The following is a 19,142-nucleotide window of genomic DNA, read 5'->3' as shown; positions in this document are numbered from 1 at the left end:
ATATTTTAATTGATTTCAGAGTGGAAGGGGGAGAAGGGGAAGAGAGAGAGAGATACATAAATGATGAGAGAGAATCATTGATTGGCTGCCTCCTGCACTCCCCCCACCAGGAACCGAGTTTACAAACTGGGCATGTGCCCCTGACCAGAGTCAAACCCGGGACCCTTCAGTCCACAGGCCGACACTCTATCCACTGAGCCAAACTGACCAGGGCAGGATTTTATTCTTTTAAAAATGTTTGTATTCTTGCCTGCTGGTGTGGCTCAGTGGTTGAACATAGACCTATGAACCAGGAGGTCAATGGTTTGATTCCCGGTCAGGAAATTATTAACCTTCCCTCCAACCTGATTAACTTTTTTTTTTTTTTTTAAATTCTTGAGCACCTGGATAATGGCTTTTGTTTTTTAGAGTGGTTTTAGGTTAACAGCAAAATCAAGAGGAAGGTACAGAGAGTTCCCATATGTCCTTTGCCCCACATACGCATAGCCTCCCTCACTATCAACATCCCTCAGCAGAGTGGTACGCTTCTTAAAATTGATGCACCTACATTGACAAATCATAATCACCCAAAGTCCATAGTTTACCTTCAGGTTCACTATTGATGTACATTCTCAGGGTTTGGACAGATATCAATGACATGTATTCATCATTACAGTATCATATAGAATATTTTTGCTGCCCTAAAAATCCTCTGTGCTCTGCCTATGCATCTGTCCCACATCTGCCTTTTTTTTTCCTTTTTATAAAACTATCAATAAGTCTGTTCCTCTCCTTTATACTTGCAAAGGAGCTGTGCTTTGGGGAAATACCTTTTTGTTAATTTTGTAATTTAACCTATTCCAGGTCATTTAATTATGAAATTGATTATTATAGCCACTACATTATTTATTGATTTCTTAGGTTATTCTTTACATGTTTACTAAAGAATCTGGCCTGTCACTGTATATCTTAACCATAGATCCTATACACACACCCATAATGCAAGTCTTTATTCACTAACCCAGATAAAAAATGGTGTATATGCAGAGATCTTGTTAATCAGGTGATCATGGAGTAAAGTTTTATAAAATATGTGCAGTCTTCTAGTTCATTTTAGATTGTTGAAATATAGAAATAAATCCTGCCCTTGAGTTAGAGATCATACCATCTGCTTTATTTGCCGCCAGTTTAAATACTATTTATCCACAGTTACCATCCTTCATGAAATGTGAGAGAAAGTTTTTTCAGTTTTACATGGAGTTATTATTTGGAATGACCTAGATTGGTAGTTTCCAAGCATTCTTTTAATATAACTTATTTTTCCTTTTAAAAAAATCTCACTTTGAGCTCCATATATAATACATAATTGAGAAGGGCTCATTTCTGAAGCCTTGTCCTGTTTGTTTCTAGTAATTTCTAAGAACTTTAAGGCTCTGAAAACCATGCTTATAAGTACTTCATAAGATTGATATTTTAGCCGAAACCGGTTTGGCTCAGTGGATAGAGCATAGGCCTGCGGACTGAAGGGTCCCGGGTTCGATTCCGGTCAAGGGCATGTACCTTGGTTGCGGGCACATCCCCAGTGGGAGGTGTGCAGGAGGCAGCTGATCGATGTTTCTCTCTCATCGATGTTTCTAGCTCTCTATCCCTCTCCCTTCCTCTCTGTAAAAAAATCAATAAAATATATTTAAAAAAAAAAAAAGATTGTTATTTTACAAACTGGCATATTAACCATAATATTTTAGTCAAAACTAGTGGTAGTAATAGGAAATTTTTAAAAAATAGACATTGAACCTAGTGGGATCTTGAGTTTTAATTCAGAGTAAGAAAACACTTTATAAAAATAAGTGCACTTTGGCCCTAGCCGGTTTGGCTCAGTGGATAGAGCGTCAGTCTGCAGACTGAAGGGTTCTGGATTCAATTCCAATCAAGGGCACATGCCCAGGTTGCAGGCTCGATTCCCAGTGTGCGGTGTGCAGGAGGCAGCCAATCAGTGATTCTCTCTCATCATTGATGTTTCTGTCTCTCTACCTCTCCCTTCCTCTCTGAAATGAAAAATATATATATTAAAAAAAAAGAAAGAAGTGCACTTAGTGTTTGTACATCTTTGTTAGACAGTTTGAAGCCCTTGGTAGTTATTTTACATTTGAGTTATTTGTACTAAGTGAATTGGTTTTGAGATATTAAAAATATTTCAGACATACATAGCAGGAATTATTAAGATCTTGACCCTTAGAGCTTTATATAGTCTTCTGCATAGAAGTCAAAGAAATTGATAGAAATATGTATTGACCAGTTCATATGCTATGATTGATTATGTTTTAGAAAACAGCCTTGAATGAGTGTTCATGTCATGAATGTGACTTGATTTTCTTTCATTTGATAGGAAAAGGTTCCTCTGTTTCTGAAGAGAAAGGTGACTCTGATGATGAGAAACCAAGGAAAGGAGAAAGACGGTCATCCAGGGTCAGGCAGGTAAGTCAAATACCTCTTAATGCATCTATCTCCTCTTTGATAATGCTTTGGATATCTCCTGCTCTTCGTTCTCAGACTATTTCAGAGTTGGTTTCTCTACATTTCTATTTCTATATACTCATCTTCTTTCTCCTCCCTTTCATCTTTTTTTTTTTTTTTTTTAATTTAGATCTGCTCTGGCCTTAGATTTCTAAGTAATTATTCAGTTAAAACCTTAAAGCTTTATGATATGATGTTAAGTGAGCAGAATACAGACGTATATATTTAGTCATCTTATTTAAATTTTTCTAGGTGTTCCACTAATAACTTCATTTTTTTCAAAAAAATATATTTTGAACTTATCCTCAAAGATTGATCTTAATGATGGCTGTTGAGGAATAAGAAATGTGAAGAGCAGAGAAAGAGGGAAGAAGATGTAGCTGCAAATTGAGAATATATAGACATCTGCTTTGCTGTTATGGGTTGAATTGCATCCCCCAAAAGATGTTGAAGTCCTAATTCCAAGTATCTGTGAATGTGACTTTATTTGTAAACAGGGTCAGGTTAAAATGAGGTTATCAGGGTGGGCCCTTATCCAATATGACTGTATTCTTATGCAAAGGGGAAATTTGCACTCAGAGACAGACACATCCACAGAGAGAACACCATTCGAAGTGTTCAAGGAACTTCTAGAAGGTAGGAGAGAGGCCTGGAACAGATCCTTCCTACTGCCTTCAGAGTTTTGGCTATCACCTAGATCTCAAACTTGTAATAGCCTCCCAAACTGTGAGACAATAAAAATCTGTTGTTAAGCCAAAAAAAACACCTGTATATATAGTGTAATTATGACTATGGAAAAGAAATAATGGGGGAAAATAAAATATATCAAAGTGACAAAAATAATCACATTAAATGATAATAGATCAGTCTCCCCTGATCAGTAATTGAACTTTATTGATCAATAATTGAACTTTATTGATGTTCAATTTATATTTATTTTTCAAGCTTGAAGCTAAAAAATGAACCAGAAGGTTCATTATTGTATTCCTTTTGGTCACTATTTTATTTCTCATTAGAGTCCACATTAGTCATGCTTGTCTACTGTCACACTTACTTCTATGTTGCTGGAAGCACAAGCACGTCATTGAGTTTCTCTTTCCTGTGTGTGTCTCATGAGATACTTTTTCTCTTCTGTTGATAGTGAGCTAATATACCTGGAATCGTTGTATAGCTGTCTTTTTTTTTTTTTTTTTTTTTTCAGGCAAGAGCAGCTAAACTCTCTGAGTGCAGCCAGGCTGCTGAGGAAGAAGAGGATCAAGAAACACCTTCCAGAAATCTAAGGGTCAGAGCAGATCGAAATTTGAAAACAGAGGAGGAAGAAGAGGAGGAGGAGGAGGAGGAAGAAGAGGAGGAAGAGGAAGAAGATGATGAGGGGTTAAAATCGAGGGATGCACCAGTTCTGAAACAGTTTGAGGAAGAAAAAGAGGGGGAAGAGATGCCCAGAGCAAAACCAGAAGAGCTGATGGATGAGAGATCCCAAACCATAAAATCCCAGGAACAGGAGGGATTAGAGAAAGGAGGGAGAGTTACAAGGTCCCAGGAAGAGGCTAGTAGAAAAAGTCATTTGGCCAGACATCAGCAGGAGAAAGAGATGAAAACAGCTTCTCCCCTTGAAGAAGAAAGAGAATTAAAGCCTTCAAAAAGCTTAGAGGAAAAATCAAAGTCCCCTTCCCCTCCTCGATTGACTGAAGATCTAGAGAAGGCCCCTGTTATGCTACAACCAGAGCAAACTGCCAGTGAGGAGGAGACTCCCCCACCTTTACTTACCAAGGAAGCATCTTCACCACCACCTAATACCCAACTTCAGAGTGAAGAAGAAATAGAGCCCATGGAAGGCCCAGCCCCCCCTGTTCTCATTCAGTTATCTCCTCCTAATACAGAAGCTGAGGCCAGGGAGCTATTAATATCTCAGCATCCTGTCCAGTTGGCGGGAGGCTTGTCTCTCTTGTCAAGTCCTGCAGACACCAAAGCAGAATCTCCAGCAGAGAAAGTGCCAGAGGAGAGTGTCCTGCCTCTGGTTCAGAAAAGCATACCAGCTGAATCTTCAACCCAGAAGGATCTTGAAACTGAGTTAGACAAATCTGGTCAACCACTCCCTCTAAAAATCGAGGAATTAGCACTGGCCAAAGGGATCACTGAGGAATCTCTTAAACAGCCGTCTTTGGAACAGAAGGAAGACAGAGGGGCTTCTCATACCCTTATCCCAAGCCACAGATCGAAACGGTTAGACTCATCCTCTAGCCGGTCCTCCTCATCTTCATCTTCCAGATCTAGATCAAGATCTCGCTCTCCTGATAGTTCAGGCTCTCAGTCTCACTCACCTCCAAGATCTAAGCAGAGAGATGCCAACCCTCGTGGTAGATCCAAGATGGGTTCCAGATCAACATCAGAGTCTAGGTCACGTTCCCGTTCTCATTCAGCATCAAGCAACAGCAGAAAAGTAAGTATGGGAGTACCCAGAGTGCATTGATGTTCTGTCTGTATGTCAGTGTTTTTCAATCACAGGAGAACCTATCATATTTTCTGGCAGAAATAGGAAAAGCTTCCTTCAGTCCCCAGTTCAGTGATTACTTTCCCCCCATTTCAGAATCTAATTTTCAGTTCATTGATCCCTAAATGGGTCCTTTTTCATTTTGAGCCCCTTTGATTTCAAAAAGAATTTGAATTTTGAACTTTTTTTTAAGTTCATTTATCCATCTCCTCTACTATAAACTTCTTGAGGCTAGGAACATGCCTTTTAACATGTGTATTCCAGTACCCAGCACCTAGTGGGGCTTAATGTAAGTAATTTGTTGAATAATCTAAGAAGCCAGGGAGGTCACTAACTCAAACAGTAATAAACACAGGGACAAAAAGGTTGAAAGTATTCAATTGGGTCAGCAGAAGTTGGAAAACCAGTGACCTACTGAACATACACCATATAAAATAATTTGCTTTATGTGTTTCATTTCTTCAGTCTCTGAGCCCTGGAGTCTCCAGGGACAGCAACAACAGCTACACTGAAACCAAAGATCCCTCTTCTGGTCAGGAGGTTGCAACTCCACCAGTGCTACAACTGCAGGTCCTTGAGCCAAAGGAGAGGACTTCCATATCATCCTCTATTCAAGTGAGGCCTATGAGCCAACCTGAGCCAGCCGAAAAGCATGTGACTCAGAGGGTACAGCCTGAACGGGTAGGCTATTAGGCCCTCTCGCTAGAGGGAGAGAGAGGATTAGGCATGATTTTCCCTTTTGTCTTAGCTATAAAACTGAAAGGTCAATCTGGACAAGGCTCATTAGAAATGTAGAAGGTTGGGGATACCTGTTAGATTCCACTTAACTCATTTCCAATTCCCTGGTTCCTGAGGCTAAATTCTCAGTTCCAGGACTCTCAGGGTCAGTTCTTTCATAAAACTCCTTTTTTCTGCTCAAAAGGAAGCCTTTTCCTGGTTCTCTCGAAAAAGAATTCTAATAAAATGATTGCTGGCATGGAAATTTTTTAAGCAATATTCCATTCCACTGTATAAAATGAAATAACAAAGATACATAGAGCTATGTGTAGAGTTGGTACGGTGTATATTCTGCTATGCCTTTTACCAGCTCCAGATAAAAGACAAGAAACCCAGCCGATGTAAGTATGTTGCTATGTTTGTTTTGCTATGTTTGTCCTGACAGGAGAGCCCAAAGAAGTGTGAAGCTGAAGAGGCAGAGCCACCAGCTGCCACACAGCCCCAAACCTCAGAGACTCCAACCTCTCACCTACCAGAATCAGAAAGGATTCATCACACTGTGTAAGTGATATATTTCAACTCGGGTATAACAAGAAACTTGGAGTGTGTGATAGTTCTTTGCTCGCAAGAGTTCTTTAAGCAGTCCTAGTTTCCTTTTAAAACATGAAGGCAGAGCTTGATCTGGACAAACGCTAGACTTCAGTTACTATGTTGGGAGCTACCACCAAAAATCTTAAGAGAGTCTGAAAAGTGGTGGTGAGAGCGTAAAGAAACATATCTAGGATCACCTGGCCAAAATAGTTGATTCCTTTAAGGAGCAGGCAGCAGAGACTGCTGTCTCCAAACTCAAGACAGTGTGAGGGACTTGACCCAAAACATCTTAACTCAATTTTTAACTCATTTACCAACTACATCTAAGCCCGGAATACAGGTTAATGAAGGATATTGAGGGTCTACAAAGAAAGACACAGAAGGGTGTTGCTGTGTTTTAGTTTCTGTATTTTTCTTGTTTATTTGCTATCATTTTATTAGACACAGTTAAGTTAGCTCTTACAGTATACAACAAAATATGAAGTCCATCCATATCAAGTCCAAAGTTAATTCTTGGGTTCCTAAGACTCTTGAATTGATTTTATCATTTATATAATTAATGTGAGTTTTTTATTTCCTTGTATTTAGTTCTAGAAAAATACTCAAGTCAAATTAAATTTGTAATTGAACTTTCATTATTCTGAGCCAAGTATTATAAATTAAAAAGCCATTGAACCAGAATTCCTGGCTTCAAATGCTCATGGGAAATGGAAAAAAAAAAGCATTGTGAAAATAAGATGCTTAACTTTTAGACATCAGGAATCTGGTACTTCTTTGGTGACTGTCCTATATAGACAGTTGGCCTAAAGTTTTTCCATGATTGTTTCTATGTAATTTTAACACTATACTATCAGTATGATTTTTTCCTTTACGTAAAAGTCTAATAATTTACACTTTTCTGAGAACTTTAGACTGTTTTTTTACTTCTGGTTTTGGAGGGTGGTGAGCAGGTGACATGATTTTATTATCTCATTTTTTAATGACTTTAATAATAGTTTTATACTTTTTATAGCTTTTACCTTGGCACTACCTTTGTTGTAATGTCCATTACAACATTCTTGCCTCTGCTGCCATCTTGTGGGCATTACATTTTTTTGTTTGTTTGTTTTGAAAGCCAAAAGTTCATTCTACTTCTTTTGAAAAGTTTTTGTTTTTCCTTTTTGGGATGAGTACATTCTCCTTTGGAAAAGGGTTTTTCTTCTAGGACCATAAAGTGAAAACTCAGCGGATTCTGGAAAGTGTTCAGGATTTCCCCAGCTACACCATCGATGAGGAAATGGGGTGACACCTTCCCTTTCATGTCCATCAACCAGTGATAATACTTGCCTCTCCATCCCCATCCCATGGGGGTACAGCATGGCCTTTGCATAATGCCAGTTTGGAAGTAGGTGTTGAGAACTTGCTGCTGAGTGGGCATGAGAAACTGCCTCCGATGCACTTTGAGAAGCAAGTAATTTTCTAAAAAGCTCTTTGCTTGCCCTAAAATTCTGTGGGTCTGTGAGGTTCTTTCTGGTAACAGAACAGTGCTTTATGCTATTTTGAAGCACCTTTATTTCTGGATTTTCACATGGAGTCCAGGGCAAATGAAGCTTGGAGTCACATACAGTTTTTCTCCCCAGTGAAAGGTGGCTTTGATCTTCATTTTATGACTTAGGTAGTCTAATCTACATGATTCTAGCAAGGTGATAGACAAGTGGCACTTTGGGCAAATACTATGATTGTCCATTGTTGCCTAGGCAAGGTTCAGTGGAAAAGCCTCTACATTAGAAATGCATGTGAGTTTAGGAGGAACTCACACACATTCCTCTTACCTGCTTTCCTTCAACTTATCTTGAAATGGTCTAGTCAGCAACCTAACGAAAACACATGCCCAAAGGCCTAAACCCATAGGCTATTCTGAGAGGTCCTGGTACAACTAATTCACAACACTCCTGGGCTTTCACATCCCCCTCCCCCACCTCAGTTCTAGTGTTTTAGCCAGTGACCTTGGGAACCCTGGCCACTTTTAAAAGTGGGATCAACAGTATTAAATGGGAAAGACCTTTTGTGGCTTAACCTTGGTTTTGCTTCATCTTAAGAAATCACATGACTTTAATAAAAACAGCATAGGGCCTATTGATTCAGCAAAGTGTTAAAAAAAATTAGACTGTACTTCAAGGACCTCTCACCACTTGGAAGAGATTGCCTAACTTTTTTGCTGTGGTTGGCTAAATACATTCTGATTCTGATTGTGCCCTGAGGAATTCTAGATTTATGGGATAAGGTATCTTTTTCATTGCTTGGAGCAGGAATTTGTGAGCCTCAGTTCTATTTCAGTTGAGCCCTATTCCAAAATACAGTCTTCTGCCTGTTATGGATATAACAAAAATGTCCTCATAAAACAGAAAATAAGGATATTCTCTTTTTCACATTTTTAAAAAAAAATAGAGGGGGGGGAAAGAAAGAGGAAAAAAAACTTTATGGGAGCAGTTGTTGATTCAAACCTGAAATTTTCTGAAGACAGCCTTACTGTGTATACAAACCTTGCAAGAGAAATTTAGTGCTTTTTGCCTGAATAGGAGGAAGGAAATGGTCCTTTCAGCCAATATGACACCGTAATTGGTACTCCCTAGGGGGAACCTACAGTGCCAATATGCCAAATGATGCATAATAAAAAAGTAGGATTTATTGTCATCAGTAGAATTTGCTCACTGAAAATTGGTATCTAAGGACATATTCCCCCAAATCATACTGTCCTTGTTATCTTGGAACTAGTATGCTCCTGAGAGTGTTCTGTATTAAAATCTCAGTGCCTGGTGTAGTCAAGTTGCACTATTTTTTATTAACTTTCACATCACCTCATGAATTTTCTACAAAAACTAAACTTCAAACATACGCTTATAAAATTTTCTTTTCCATTAGCCTCTCTGAATTTTATTCATATTTATTTGTTAACTGTAGTGTGATGTTATTAGCCTCCAAGTAGTAATATCCTTTTCTTCTGGGTTACAAATGCTGTTTAATTATGGGTAGGTAACCCCCAACTCTGGCCCCCATGCAATTTCACATATATTTCAAAGATATCAGAAACATTTGTGTAAGAACTAAAATAAGTGGGAAGTCAGAGACTACAAGGAAAAGCTGTGTGGGGCTCTGACACATAGCTAACAAGGTTTTTGGATTGGTCCTGCAAGTAAATTGAGTTCCTTTTTGGGGTAATTTCAAGAATTCTTCTTTTAAAGCCTTGGGAAGTTTTGGATCCTACAAAATTGATTATGGGGCAGTATTACAAACTTGCTATGCCTTAAGAAGCCCAAGGATAACATGGTAAAATTCTTAGTAAAAAAAAAAAAGGTGAAATTTCCAGTAAAGAAATTTTTTTTTCTCCAAGGAAACTACTTCTGGAGACGCAAATTGGCAGCTGAAAGTATTTTAGGACAGTTGATGGACAGAGAGTATTTATTTGAGGATTTTTAAAGGTAACATTATTTGTGGGAATTCTAGCCAAAGAAATGTTTTAAGAGAAAAACTTACAGTTGAGCAAGCACTTATTAAAGTGTCCACTTGATACCCACAATGACAACCTAATTCAGAAGTATTTATTGAGCATTTCTTTGTGTTAGGCCTTGGGCTAGGGACCAAGGGCTGTAGTCTCTAACCCTGAGGAACCCTGCAGGATGGAGGTGAGGGGCAAGTAAACCAGTAGTTATACAGAGTGATAAGGACATAGCTGAAAATCTGTCAGGCCAATTACTGAAAACCTTTGTATCAGAGACAGAGAAGTCTACTCTTTGAGGAAATAAAAGCTCTGTATAGGTGACATCAAATGAGATAATGGCCTATTATTCAGACATGTATTTATGCACATTCTTACCTGACTTGGGGTGTCGTTCAAGCCAGACCCTTAAGTGTGAACCGTTATACTGTTCCATGAGATATGTATTGTTGTTATTCCCACTTTACAGTTTAAGAAGGAAATGCACAGAAAGGGTTAGAAACTTGCCCATATCGCACAACTTGTATGGGCCCTAGCCAATTTGACTCCAAAGCTCCTAATCTTACTGAGGAGACAGGGAACTTTTACAATAATGTATAAAATAAATTGCATGACCTCTTTAGCATTCATTTGGCATGTAAGATTAAGATTTTAAGCAGCAGGGAGGAAAATTTCTTACCTAAAAGCTCTGGTATTGCAATTGAGATAAATACTAAGCTTTTGGTTAAGTACTTCGCTACTGCTACTAGGATACAAAAGGAGCCCCTTTGTAGTCCACAAATGATTATATTGAGCATCTACTGAATGCTTTATGAATGATGAGAGTCAGCTTCCCATTTCACATTTAGGCTGGTGAAGATGCCCATAATAATTTCCACTTAGTTCCCAATCACTCTCTGCCCAGCAGATCACCCCCACCTGGTGTAACAGCTCTCTCATTTCAGTTTCTTACCCACTTCAAAGCCCTCACCTTGGAGCCCTTGCTCCAAGAATTGCCTTCATGCTTCAGCTATCCAAGGTCCCCTTGCCCTGTCTATCCTTTTCTTTTCTGTCTCCAGTGGACCCTGGGGCAGGGTGACCTTATTAAAGAGTCTATGAAACAAAGTTGTCTGTCATATCTTCAGAGACACCTTTACCTCACCCACCCCCACACCACCTACCCTCACACTGGTAATTCGAAAAGGAACTCTGTTTATCCACTTCTTCCAACATCCGTGGAAAAAGGACATGTTGGAGTGAAACACGTCAATGTTTGGGGTTAGCAGCCAGTTACTGTAGTGATTGGGTAGTACTAATTCTTATCCTACCTCCCCACCTTGACCAGCTGGCTCATCTGGTTTCGAGGTTTCATGTCTGGTTTCTTGAAGAGAGGAAGGTGGGCACATAGAAAAATTGCTTGTGACCCTCCATTCTGTGTCTCTTTCAACTTTGACATTGTTATCTGCCCTCTAATCGTTTTTTTCATTCCCAGCTCTGCAGTTTTCCTTGCTTCTATTCTCTGGAATCTTCCAGGCAAGCAGCTGTAACTTTGTATGTCCTCTCTACCCAGCCCCCTCCCGCCCCCTGGGAAGACTAGGAGAGAGCACCCTTTCCCTGCGGGGTTAGGCCTTGGTAGCTGTTGTAACCTGAGAAAAGAAGGAAAAAGGCCAGACCTATTGAGCCAGCAGTGAGCGCCCGGTGGCCTGTCAGAGGATAAGAACCGTGCTCGCTCAGCGCCGCCCTCGCTCAGCGCCGCCCTCCTTCCTCTCCCCTCCCATCCCCTCCCCTTGCGGCAGCGGGCCCTCCCCTCCGCACACGGGCTGCTGGGTAAGTGGCAAGATGGCTGCCCTGCATGTCTCCGGCTGATCGCCGCTGCTCCGCTAATACAATAGAGCCAGCCACTACCAGCAGCCTGGCCCTCTTCCTCCTCCTCCTCCAGAGAGACCAATCCAGCCGAACTCGGGGTTTGCCGTGAGGACTTAACGCTTATCTCTTAAAATCCAGATCTATTTTAACCTCCCCTCACCACCACCACCACCTCCCCTTCCATTTACCATTTTTTTTGGATCCCCAGTTGCTCCATCTCGATTTTCTCTCTCTGGATCGGGTAGCTGGGGAGGAGGTGGTGGGATCTTGGGACAAGGAAGGTGTTTTGTTTTAATTTTTTAGGATTTTTTGTTTGGTTTTTGTTATTTCTTCCATTCCAGAAAGGGATAAACAGCACTTCCAGGGGGAGAAAAAAAAATCATGTTATCAGAAAGCAAAGAAGGGTGAGAGCTTCACATTTCCATGTATCCTCTTTCCCCACTGACCTAGCCCACTTCGTCTTCCTTCTCTGCCCCATGGCTTTCATTCCGTCTTTCGTTTTGGTTTGTTTTCAGTCATTCTGCTTTCCCCCTTTGTCCTTCCTGCCTGATTTCTAATTGGCCCCACTTGTCCTCTCTCTGTAGGAAATAGGTATTTTTTGGATAAGCCTTTTCTTTAGATTTAGGGAGTTGAATCTTGTGTTTCTGCGGGGGCCTGTTAGCTGGGGGCACAGTTCCGAATTTCCCCTCCCCCCTTCCTGTGCATCCCTCCCTGCTTGCTCTGGGAAGCTGTTCTGACCTCTGAGTGTCAGTCAGCCTGCCGGGAATGCTGAATTTCCTGGTGGTGATTATCAGCCTGGGGAGGTTTGGTTTCCCTTCTGAGACTTAGGCCCCTGATCATCTCAATTTGATTTTTTTTTTTTATCCCAGTGTATGGGTGATAGTGGGGATGAGATTAGAGGTAGAAGTTAGGGGTGAAGACAGAAAAAGAAGAGGAAAATAGTTTATCTGAAGTGAGTCTCTGGTATTCATTGCCTTAAGTGAGAGAGAACCTGTGGGATTGGGGGAGAGTGGAAGTGGGTTCTGCATTTGTGGGGGCAAGATGCATGAAGTGGGGGAGGGTGTGTCCTGACTGGGAGGCTGCTCTCTTTATCTCTTGGAAGTTGGAATGAGGGAATGGGAGAAACTGGGCGAAAGCAGAAAGTAAGAACAATTCCTACACCTCTGAGCAGGTAAAAGTGGCCTGATTTCTTCTCTGAGCTTTCATACTCTCTCCAGCAGTTTTAGCTTTTCCTTTTAGATGAGAGAGGGTTCTTGTTGAAGCTTGAACCCTCACCACCCCTAACTTCCCTACAGCCCCCACCCCTACCATCTCTCCATTCCTGGTGTCTCCAGATCCTATGGGTTAGTACAGTGGTCGGCAAACTCATTAGTCAACAGAGCGGCAAACCGCGGCTCACGAGCCGCATGTGGCTCGCTAGCCGCGGTTTGCCGACCACTGGGTTAGTAGGTCTTTACTTATTAAGCAGTTGATTAAACACAAGATTGGGATCATTTGCCACAGCCGTGGTCATTCTTTCTCCCAAGAATCAGGCTTCCCTTAGTTTGTATGCAATTTTGTAAAATACAGGTGCCTGTGACTAGGGTCCAGAGAGGCCACAAGGTTGTAGACAAATCACAGTCACTTTTGAGGGACTGGGGGTTATTTGTCTTCATGTAAGAGTACTTTGATTAATTATCTAAAAACAGTTGGAGTCCTGGACCAACAAATAACAGCTTTATCCCATCTGGGGTTGCTCTGATCTATGCACTTCCCCAAGGAAAACTTTCCTACTTTTCCTGAGGCGGAGGGGAATCTCTCGTCTGGTGTGAAAAGCAGCTATCCCAGCCCATCCAAGAGATGAGGCATGGAGGTTTCCTGATCCAAAACCTAACATTTTGTTCTCTCTTCCCCTTGGTTCTTTCCTGCCCTTCTCTCCCAACCTCTCCCCATACTGTCAGTGAGGAGAAGGAGGAAGTGACCATGGATACAAATGAAAACAGACCTGAAAATGAGGTGCCAGAGCCTCCCATGCCTGTTGCAGACCAAGTCAGCAATGATGACCGCCCGGAGGGCAGTGCTGAAGATGAGGAGAAGAAAGAGGTAAATCTTCAAGCTGCCCATTGGGTGGGAGGGAAGGAGTGGACCTAGGGGAAGGAGTGGACCACCCTGGTGATCCCTCGTCCACAGTTGGATAGCTAAAGAAGGGGATAAGCAGAGACTCCCATCAGAGTAGGGCCAAGGGAGAGTTCGCTGGTTTAGCAAGGGAGACCCCTTGTGATGGGGACAGGGCTCATTATTTCCCCTTTCCTTGATGGGGAAGTAATGCAGTCCAGACCCTGGAAGTTTGTAACTAATGGGAAAGTCAGTTAATGGCCCTTTATCTAAGACCTGGGCTCAGCTTTCCCTGCTACCTTCTCCAGCTTTTCCCTGTGGGAACTCCTTTAGCTTTCCCTCCTTTTAAAAAGTCTGTTACAGCTAAACGCCATCTAGTGGGCTTTGGTGGTTCTCAGCTGACCAGCCATGCTGAGGAATTTTTGTTTGTCATCTGCCCCCCAGTGGTCTCATTGCAGAGATGTAGCTACTTAGAACCCACACCTGGGTTGATCCCAAAGGCCCCTTCTCCACTTCTGTGACCCCTCTACCTCCTTTTTTGTCATATATATTATCCTGCATCCAATTCAGGGGCCTCCTCCCATCAGAGCCAGCGAAGTCCACCTGGCTCTTAAAGTAACAGAAAGAATTAGCTGGGTTTGGGAATGGGGTAACAGGGTGGGAGGGACTGTTGTGTGTGTAGCCTTTCTTTGGTGTGTGTTGCGGGGGGTGGGGCCGGTGAAAGTGATTTGATGTGCAGAATATTATTTATTACAAGGTCCTTCTTAAAACTTTGTCCAAGTACCTCATGTACGATAATCCGCCCGTAAAATATAACCCTGCCCAACTGGCCAATCGCTGATGCCGCCTCTTCCTCTGGACCCACCCGCTGCTACTGAGCTGCCCAATCAGAGCCGAGTCTGCTGTCCAGGTGTCTTGGCCAGAGGGGGGCATGTATATGGGATCCTGTGATGGGCCCCCTTTTGCCTCCCTGCCTTGCTTACATCAGGGGGCCAAGAAGAGCACTGTTCTGGAGAGACTTGTATTGAGAAAGCAAAAAGCATTTGGAAAGGGGTGGACTTGCACCATCTCCCTATTTGGGACACCCCAAGAAGAGCTTGTGTCAGTGCTGGGGCGCCTGCCCACATACCTTTACTCTTTTGAGGACTGTGGGTTACCTCATTTGCTGCAGACTGTTGGGATCCCCGTCTAGGGCACCAAGACCTCCTACAGAGTCAATGTTTGTGATCACAGTGCCATGCTGTGAAATACCGAGTGGGGCTCTCGGTTTAAGCTGTGACTACTAGGAACCCTGCTGAGAAGTCTAGGGTCTGAGCCCAGGGATTTAATGCTGATGACAGCCCAGCCATGTATCATCACTTGCTCATCAGATGGACTTTCCTCTGGTCCCTGTTGTCCATGATGAAGGGCAGCATGTTGGTTGCTCCAACTTCTCCATCCCTGGAGGCAGGAGCTCATCCATCCACCTGACTGGAACCACTGTCGCAGCTGGAGTCCCTGAGAAGATGCCACACACAACTCTCAGAAGAAAAGCATTCTGACCTTGATGCTGAATGTGTGCCAGGTCCTGGGGCTATCACCTTCTACCCCCAGGCTGCCTTCATCAGAGGTTCCATGATCCCACTCGGTGAGAGGACCCCCCCTCCCCAGTTACAGGCAGAGGAGAAAGGGACTCTGGAGTCATCACCTGGATTCCAAGTATTGGGTGGTGGTATTGCTGCAGCTTGCCACTGGTGGACATAGGGTCCTGCCTGCCTCTCACGATAAAAGGCCAGGACCATTCCTGCTTCTCACAGGCCATCTCATCAGGGACTGCAAGATGATGCCCCTACAGAGCTGGGACTGATGTCTCTGCCCCTTTTTCCCCCTGTACCCCTCGCTGAGCCGGCTACCACCAGTGAACTATATTGACATCATGGAAACTGGGCAGCGTCCCCCCACACGTTTCCCTCCCGCCCCCCCTGCGCCCCTGGGAGGACTCTGGCATTGCCGTGCTGACCACCACGCCGTGCGCCCACCTTTTTTGCCAACCCAACCCCCCACCAATTGCACAGCGCCTAGCAGGGAGGGCTCATTCTGATTGGACCGGCGGTTGACTAGATACAGTACACAGTGAGGTGCGATTGGCTGAACTGAAGATCCCAGGTGTGAGATGGTACCTGGAACATTTGTCATATTCCTAGTTTATTTTCCTCTTTATTTTCTTCTTCTTTTTATTTTATGTTTTATTTTAATTTTTTCTTTTTCTTTCTTTTTCTGATTTCTTTATTGGATTTATTTATTTATTTGGTTCATGTTTTTCCTGTTTTAATTAAGACTTTTTTTTTCTTCTTCTCACTAACTTACCCATCAAGAGCAGACTGGCTAGGGGTCAGGCTGGCCCTTAACGGAGACCAGGGAGACTTGGTTAGACTACACAGATGGGGTTGTGGGGGGTGGATGGTGAAAGGGGATTTTATCAAGAGGGTACTTCCCTGCCTTTAAGAAGGGTGGTAGCTCTTAGTTTTTCCAGAAATAAGCATTAAGTCTAAAAATGCACTATTCCCCTTTTCTCTCTCTTCCTCTTTTTGTTCTGTCCATAGTCTTTCTCCCACTGAGTGTTTGGGACAGAAAATTACTTTAAATCAACTTTGGAGGTTTCTAGTCCTTGGCAGAGCCCCTAAGGCTTAAGCCCTGTTCAGAAGGAAACAGTAAGGCTTTACTCGAGTTGCACAGTGCTTGGAAAGTTTGAGTGAGACTCTCCTGGGGACAGTCTGCCCTTCATAGAAACCTTCCTTTACCAAAGACACCTTAAAATTCTTTCCGGGCACTTTTCTCAGGGGCCTCATCTCCAGTGGGTCCAGTGCTGCCCTTTTCCACAGTGTGGTGGGGGTCTGGACAATCGTGACCACTGTCTTAACGACTCAAAGCCACTGTGAGTGGATGTCAGACTGGACATTGAGAAAAGGAGGATTGTTCCCTTGTTAAAGTTGCCATCCCAAAGTTGGTTTCCTCATGTTTTCCCCAAGTTAGCAAGGAAGACCTGGGAAGCCAGATGACCCAGTTCTGGGCACAGCCTGGGCTTGGTGTCCCCTTACCCCATAGACACAGCGGAAAAGGACATGACCAACAACTTGGAAGGGCTGGGAGGCTACTGAATTCCTCTTCCAGCTTATTTCTGGTTAAGCTAATACATAGGTGTGGTATGAGCTAGAGGATTTTTCCCTGCTGTGATGTTTGGTTTTATTTTTTTCTCTATTTCTCTAACTTGCATTGATTCTGCTTCGTTTTTGCCGTTTGCTGCTTCTGTTTTGGTCTCTGTCTGTCTCTGTGTCTCTCTCTCTGTGTCTTTGAAGCTTAAGCTAAGACTGCCCCATCTAACCTCTTTCCCCCCTCTCTGTGGGGTGTGTCTCTTTCTCTTTTTTCCCCTTTTCTTCTCTATACAGAGTTCGCTGCCTAAATCATTCAAGAGGAAGATCTCCGTTGTCTGTAAGTCTAGCCCCAAATCCCTGATAAAGGCCAAGAGTAGCATAAAAACCAGAGTTCACAGAGAAATAAATTCCCATTCTCTCTCAATGGCATTCTTGGGTCACTCTCTCCTGCCTCATGACCTCCACACAGCAAATCTACATCTTTTTGGCATATGTAGGGTTCCATTTTGAAACAAAACAGACAATCCTTGTCATTTTTCCCCAGTCACATTTCTTTCTCAACTCTAGTGAGGTAGATTGTGAAGTGTTTCACCATTTCTTATTTAGTCCTACATGTATTTATTCTTTCAGGTGTCTGAACTCTCAAAACCAGGAGTGGGTTTGAGGGAATCCTATATAGTGCTTACCAGTTTATGCCTTACTCTAAGAGAGTATCTGAGGAAAAGAGAGTGCCCCACACTTCAAACAGTAACATGTTTAACATTTTCCCAATGAGGAACTCTTAAATTGACAAAAGTGTAATAGATCTTTATATCTTAAATATCAATCTGTAGTGTGAAAATTAACCTAAAGCATAATCAGATCACATCATGATCTTAACTTAGATTTTAGTATTATGGCTTTGTTTTTGTTTTTCTGCATTACCATGTCCTCCTCAATCTTTCTTCCCCAGAACTTTAGATATTTCTACCACTAAAAATTTAAACTGGTTACTCTTCCTTGTTGCCTTCAGAGATGAGTAGCTTTCATTTGTCAGGAAGTGGCTCCAGTCCTTTTATTTTGAAGCATGGTTTCCCCAGTCCCCAAATATAAGTTCCTTAAGTTAACCTTTTACTAGAATTCCAATTGAAGGCTATCTGGGTGTTGAATGAACCAGTAGAGGGCCTGAGACCATCTAACTTTTGGGTCCTATTTCTTGGGAACAGCAGCTGCCAAGGGGGTGCCAGGTGGAAACAGTGACACAGAGGGGGGCCAGCCTTGTCGGAAGCGGCGTTGGGGAGCCAGCACAGCCACCACACAGAAGAAACCCTCCATCAGTATCACCACCGAATCACTCAAGGTGAGGTGGGAGGAGCCAGGGAAGGGAGGATGAGACACATTGAGGTGGGAGTAGACATGGGCCCAGTGTAACGGGGTGGGGGGTATCTGTGTCCCAGAGCCTCATCCCCGACATCAAACCCCTGGCGGGGCAGGAGGCTGTTGTGGATCTTCATGCTGATGACTCCCGAATCTCTGAGGATGAAACCGATCGCAATGGTGACGATGGGACCCATGACAAAGGGCTGAAAATATGCCGGACTGTTACTCAGGTAAGGCTCCTTCACCCCAGTGTTGAGGGAGGGATTAGTGGAGGCAGAGCAGGCAACCAAGGAGCTATGATGGAGTAGTTCATGTACGCTTGTCTGTGGCTGCTCTGTGTTATAAAGTCAGAGTTGAATAGTTGCAACAGAAACTGTATGGGTCACAAAGCCTAAAAATATTTACTCTCTTACTCTATACAGAAGAAAATCTATGGAACTCCTGGCTTAGTTTTCCTCATGACAGAGTTGACGCATTAACAATTCCAAGATGTGGTAGAGGTGAACTTAATGATGAAATCTTCCCCTAGTGGAAGACACATGCTGGGTTAACTGTCCGACCCTCTCTCACAGGAAACCAGAGGCTAAAAAGAATATGCTAGTGTTTAAGAGTCCCTCCACATTTGATTCTTTATAGGTAGTACCTACAGAGAGCCAGGAGAATGGGCAGAGGGAAGAAGAAGAAGAAGAAGAAAAAGAGCCTGAAGCAGAACCCCCTATACCTCCCCAGGTTTCAGTAGAGGTGGCCTTGCCCCCACCTGTGGAGCATGAAGTAAAGAAAGGTGGGTGAACCCCTAATGAGTGAAACAGTGCAACTCCCCGAATTCCCAGAGCACTTTATTTGGACTTCTTTTAATGTTTTCCAGCTTTATATAGTATTTTATTTATCTGTCTTTCTCTATCCCTCCTAAGTTATTAAGCTACTTGAGGGCTAGTTTTGACTCTGT

General features: G+C 42.8%; 1 protein-coding gene across 11 annotated transcripts in view; it reads left to right on the top strand.

The window, feature by feature from the left end:
• ACIN1 (apoptotic chromatin condensation inducer 1) overlaps nt 1-19,142 on the top strand; it is a gene marked incomplete at its 5' end in the record, with an annotated part of 34,221 nt that overhangs the window by 11,015 nt on the left and 4,064 nt on the right. For 2 of the 11 annotated variants that reach the window (XM_080641256.1, XM_080641265.1), the window contains 9 exons: nt 2,366-2,454; nt 3,695-4,933; nt 5,450-5,665; nt 6,147-6,262; nt 13,553-13,694; nt 17,132-17,174; nt 18,043-18,176; nt 18,274-18,426; nt 18,833-18,977. In XM_080641256.1, coding sequence (XP_080497382.1) covers nt 2,366-2,454; nt 3,695-4,933; nt 5,450-5,665; nt 6,147-6,262; nt 13,553-13,694; nt 17,132-17,174; nt 18,043-18,176; nt 18,274-18,426; nt 18,833-18,977 — 2,277 coding nt within the window. Of the gene's footprint in view, nt 1-2,365; nt 2,455-3,694; nt 4,934-5,449; nt 5,666-6,146; nt 6,263-11,559; nt 11,718-11,944; nt 12,017-13,552; nt 13,695-17,131; nt 17,175-18,042; nt 18,177-18,273; nt 18,427-18,832; nt 18,978-19,142 lie in introns of those variants that run through there. The other 9 variants (XM_080641259.1, XM_080641260.1, XM_080641264.1 and 6 more) reach the window with 6 other exon arrangements.

Source organism: Plecotus auritus (genome assembly GCF_963455305.1).
Source record: "Plecotus auritus genome assembly, chromosome: 1".
Taxonomy (NCBI): Eukaryota; Metazoa; Chordata; class Mammalia; order Chiroptera; family Vespertilionidae; genus Plecotus; species Plecotus auritus.
Note: the sequence above shows the minus strand (reverse complement) of the source record. Positions and strands in the feature narration are given on the sequence as shown.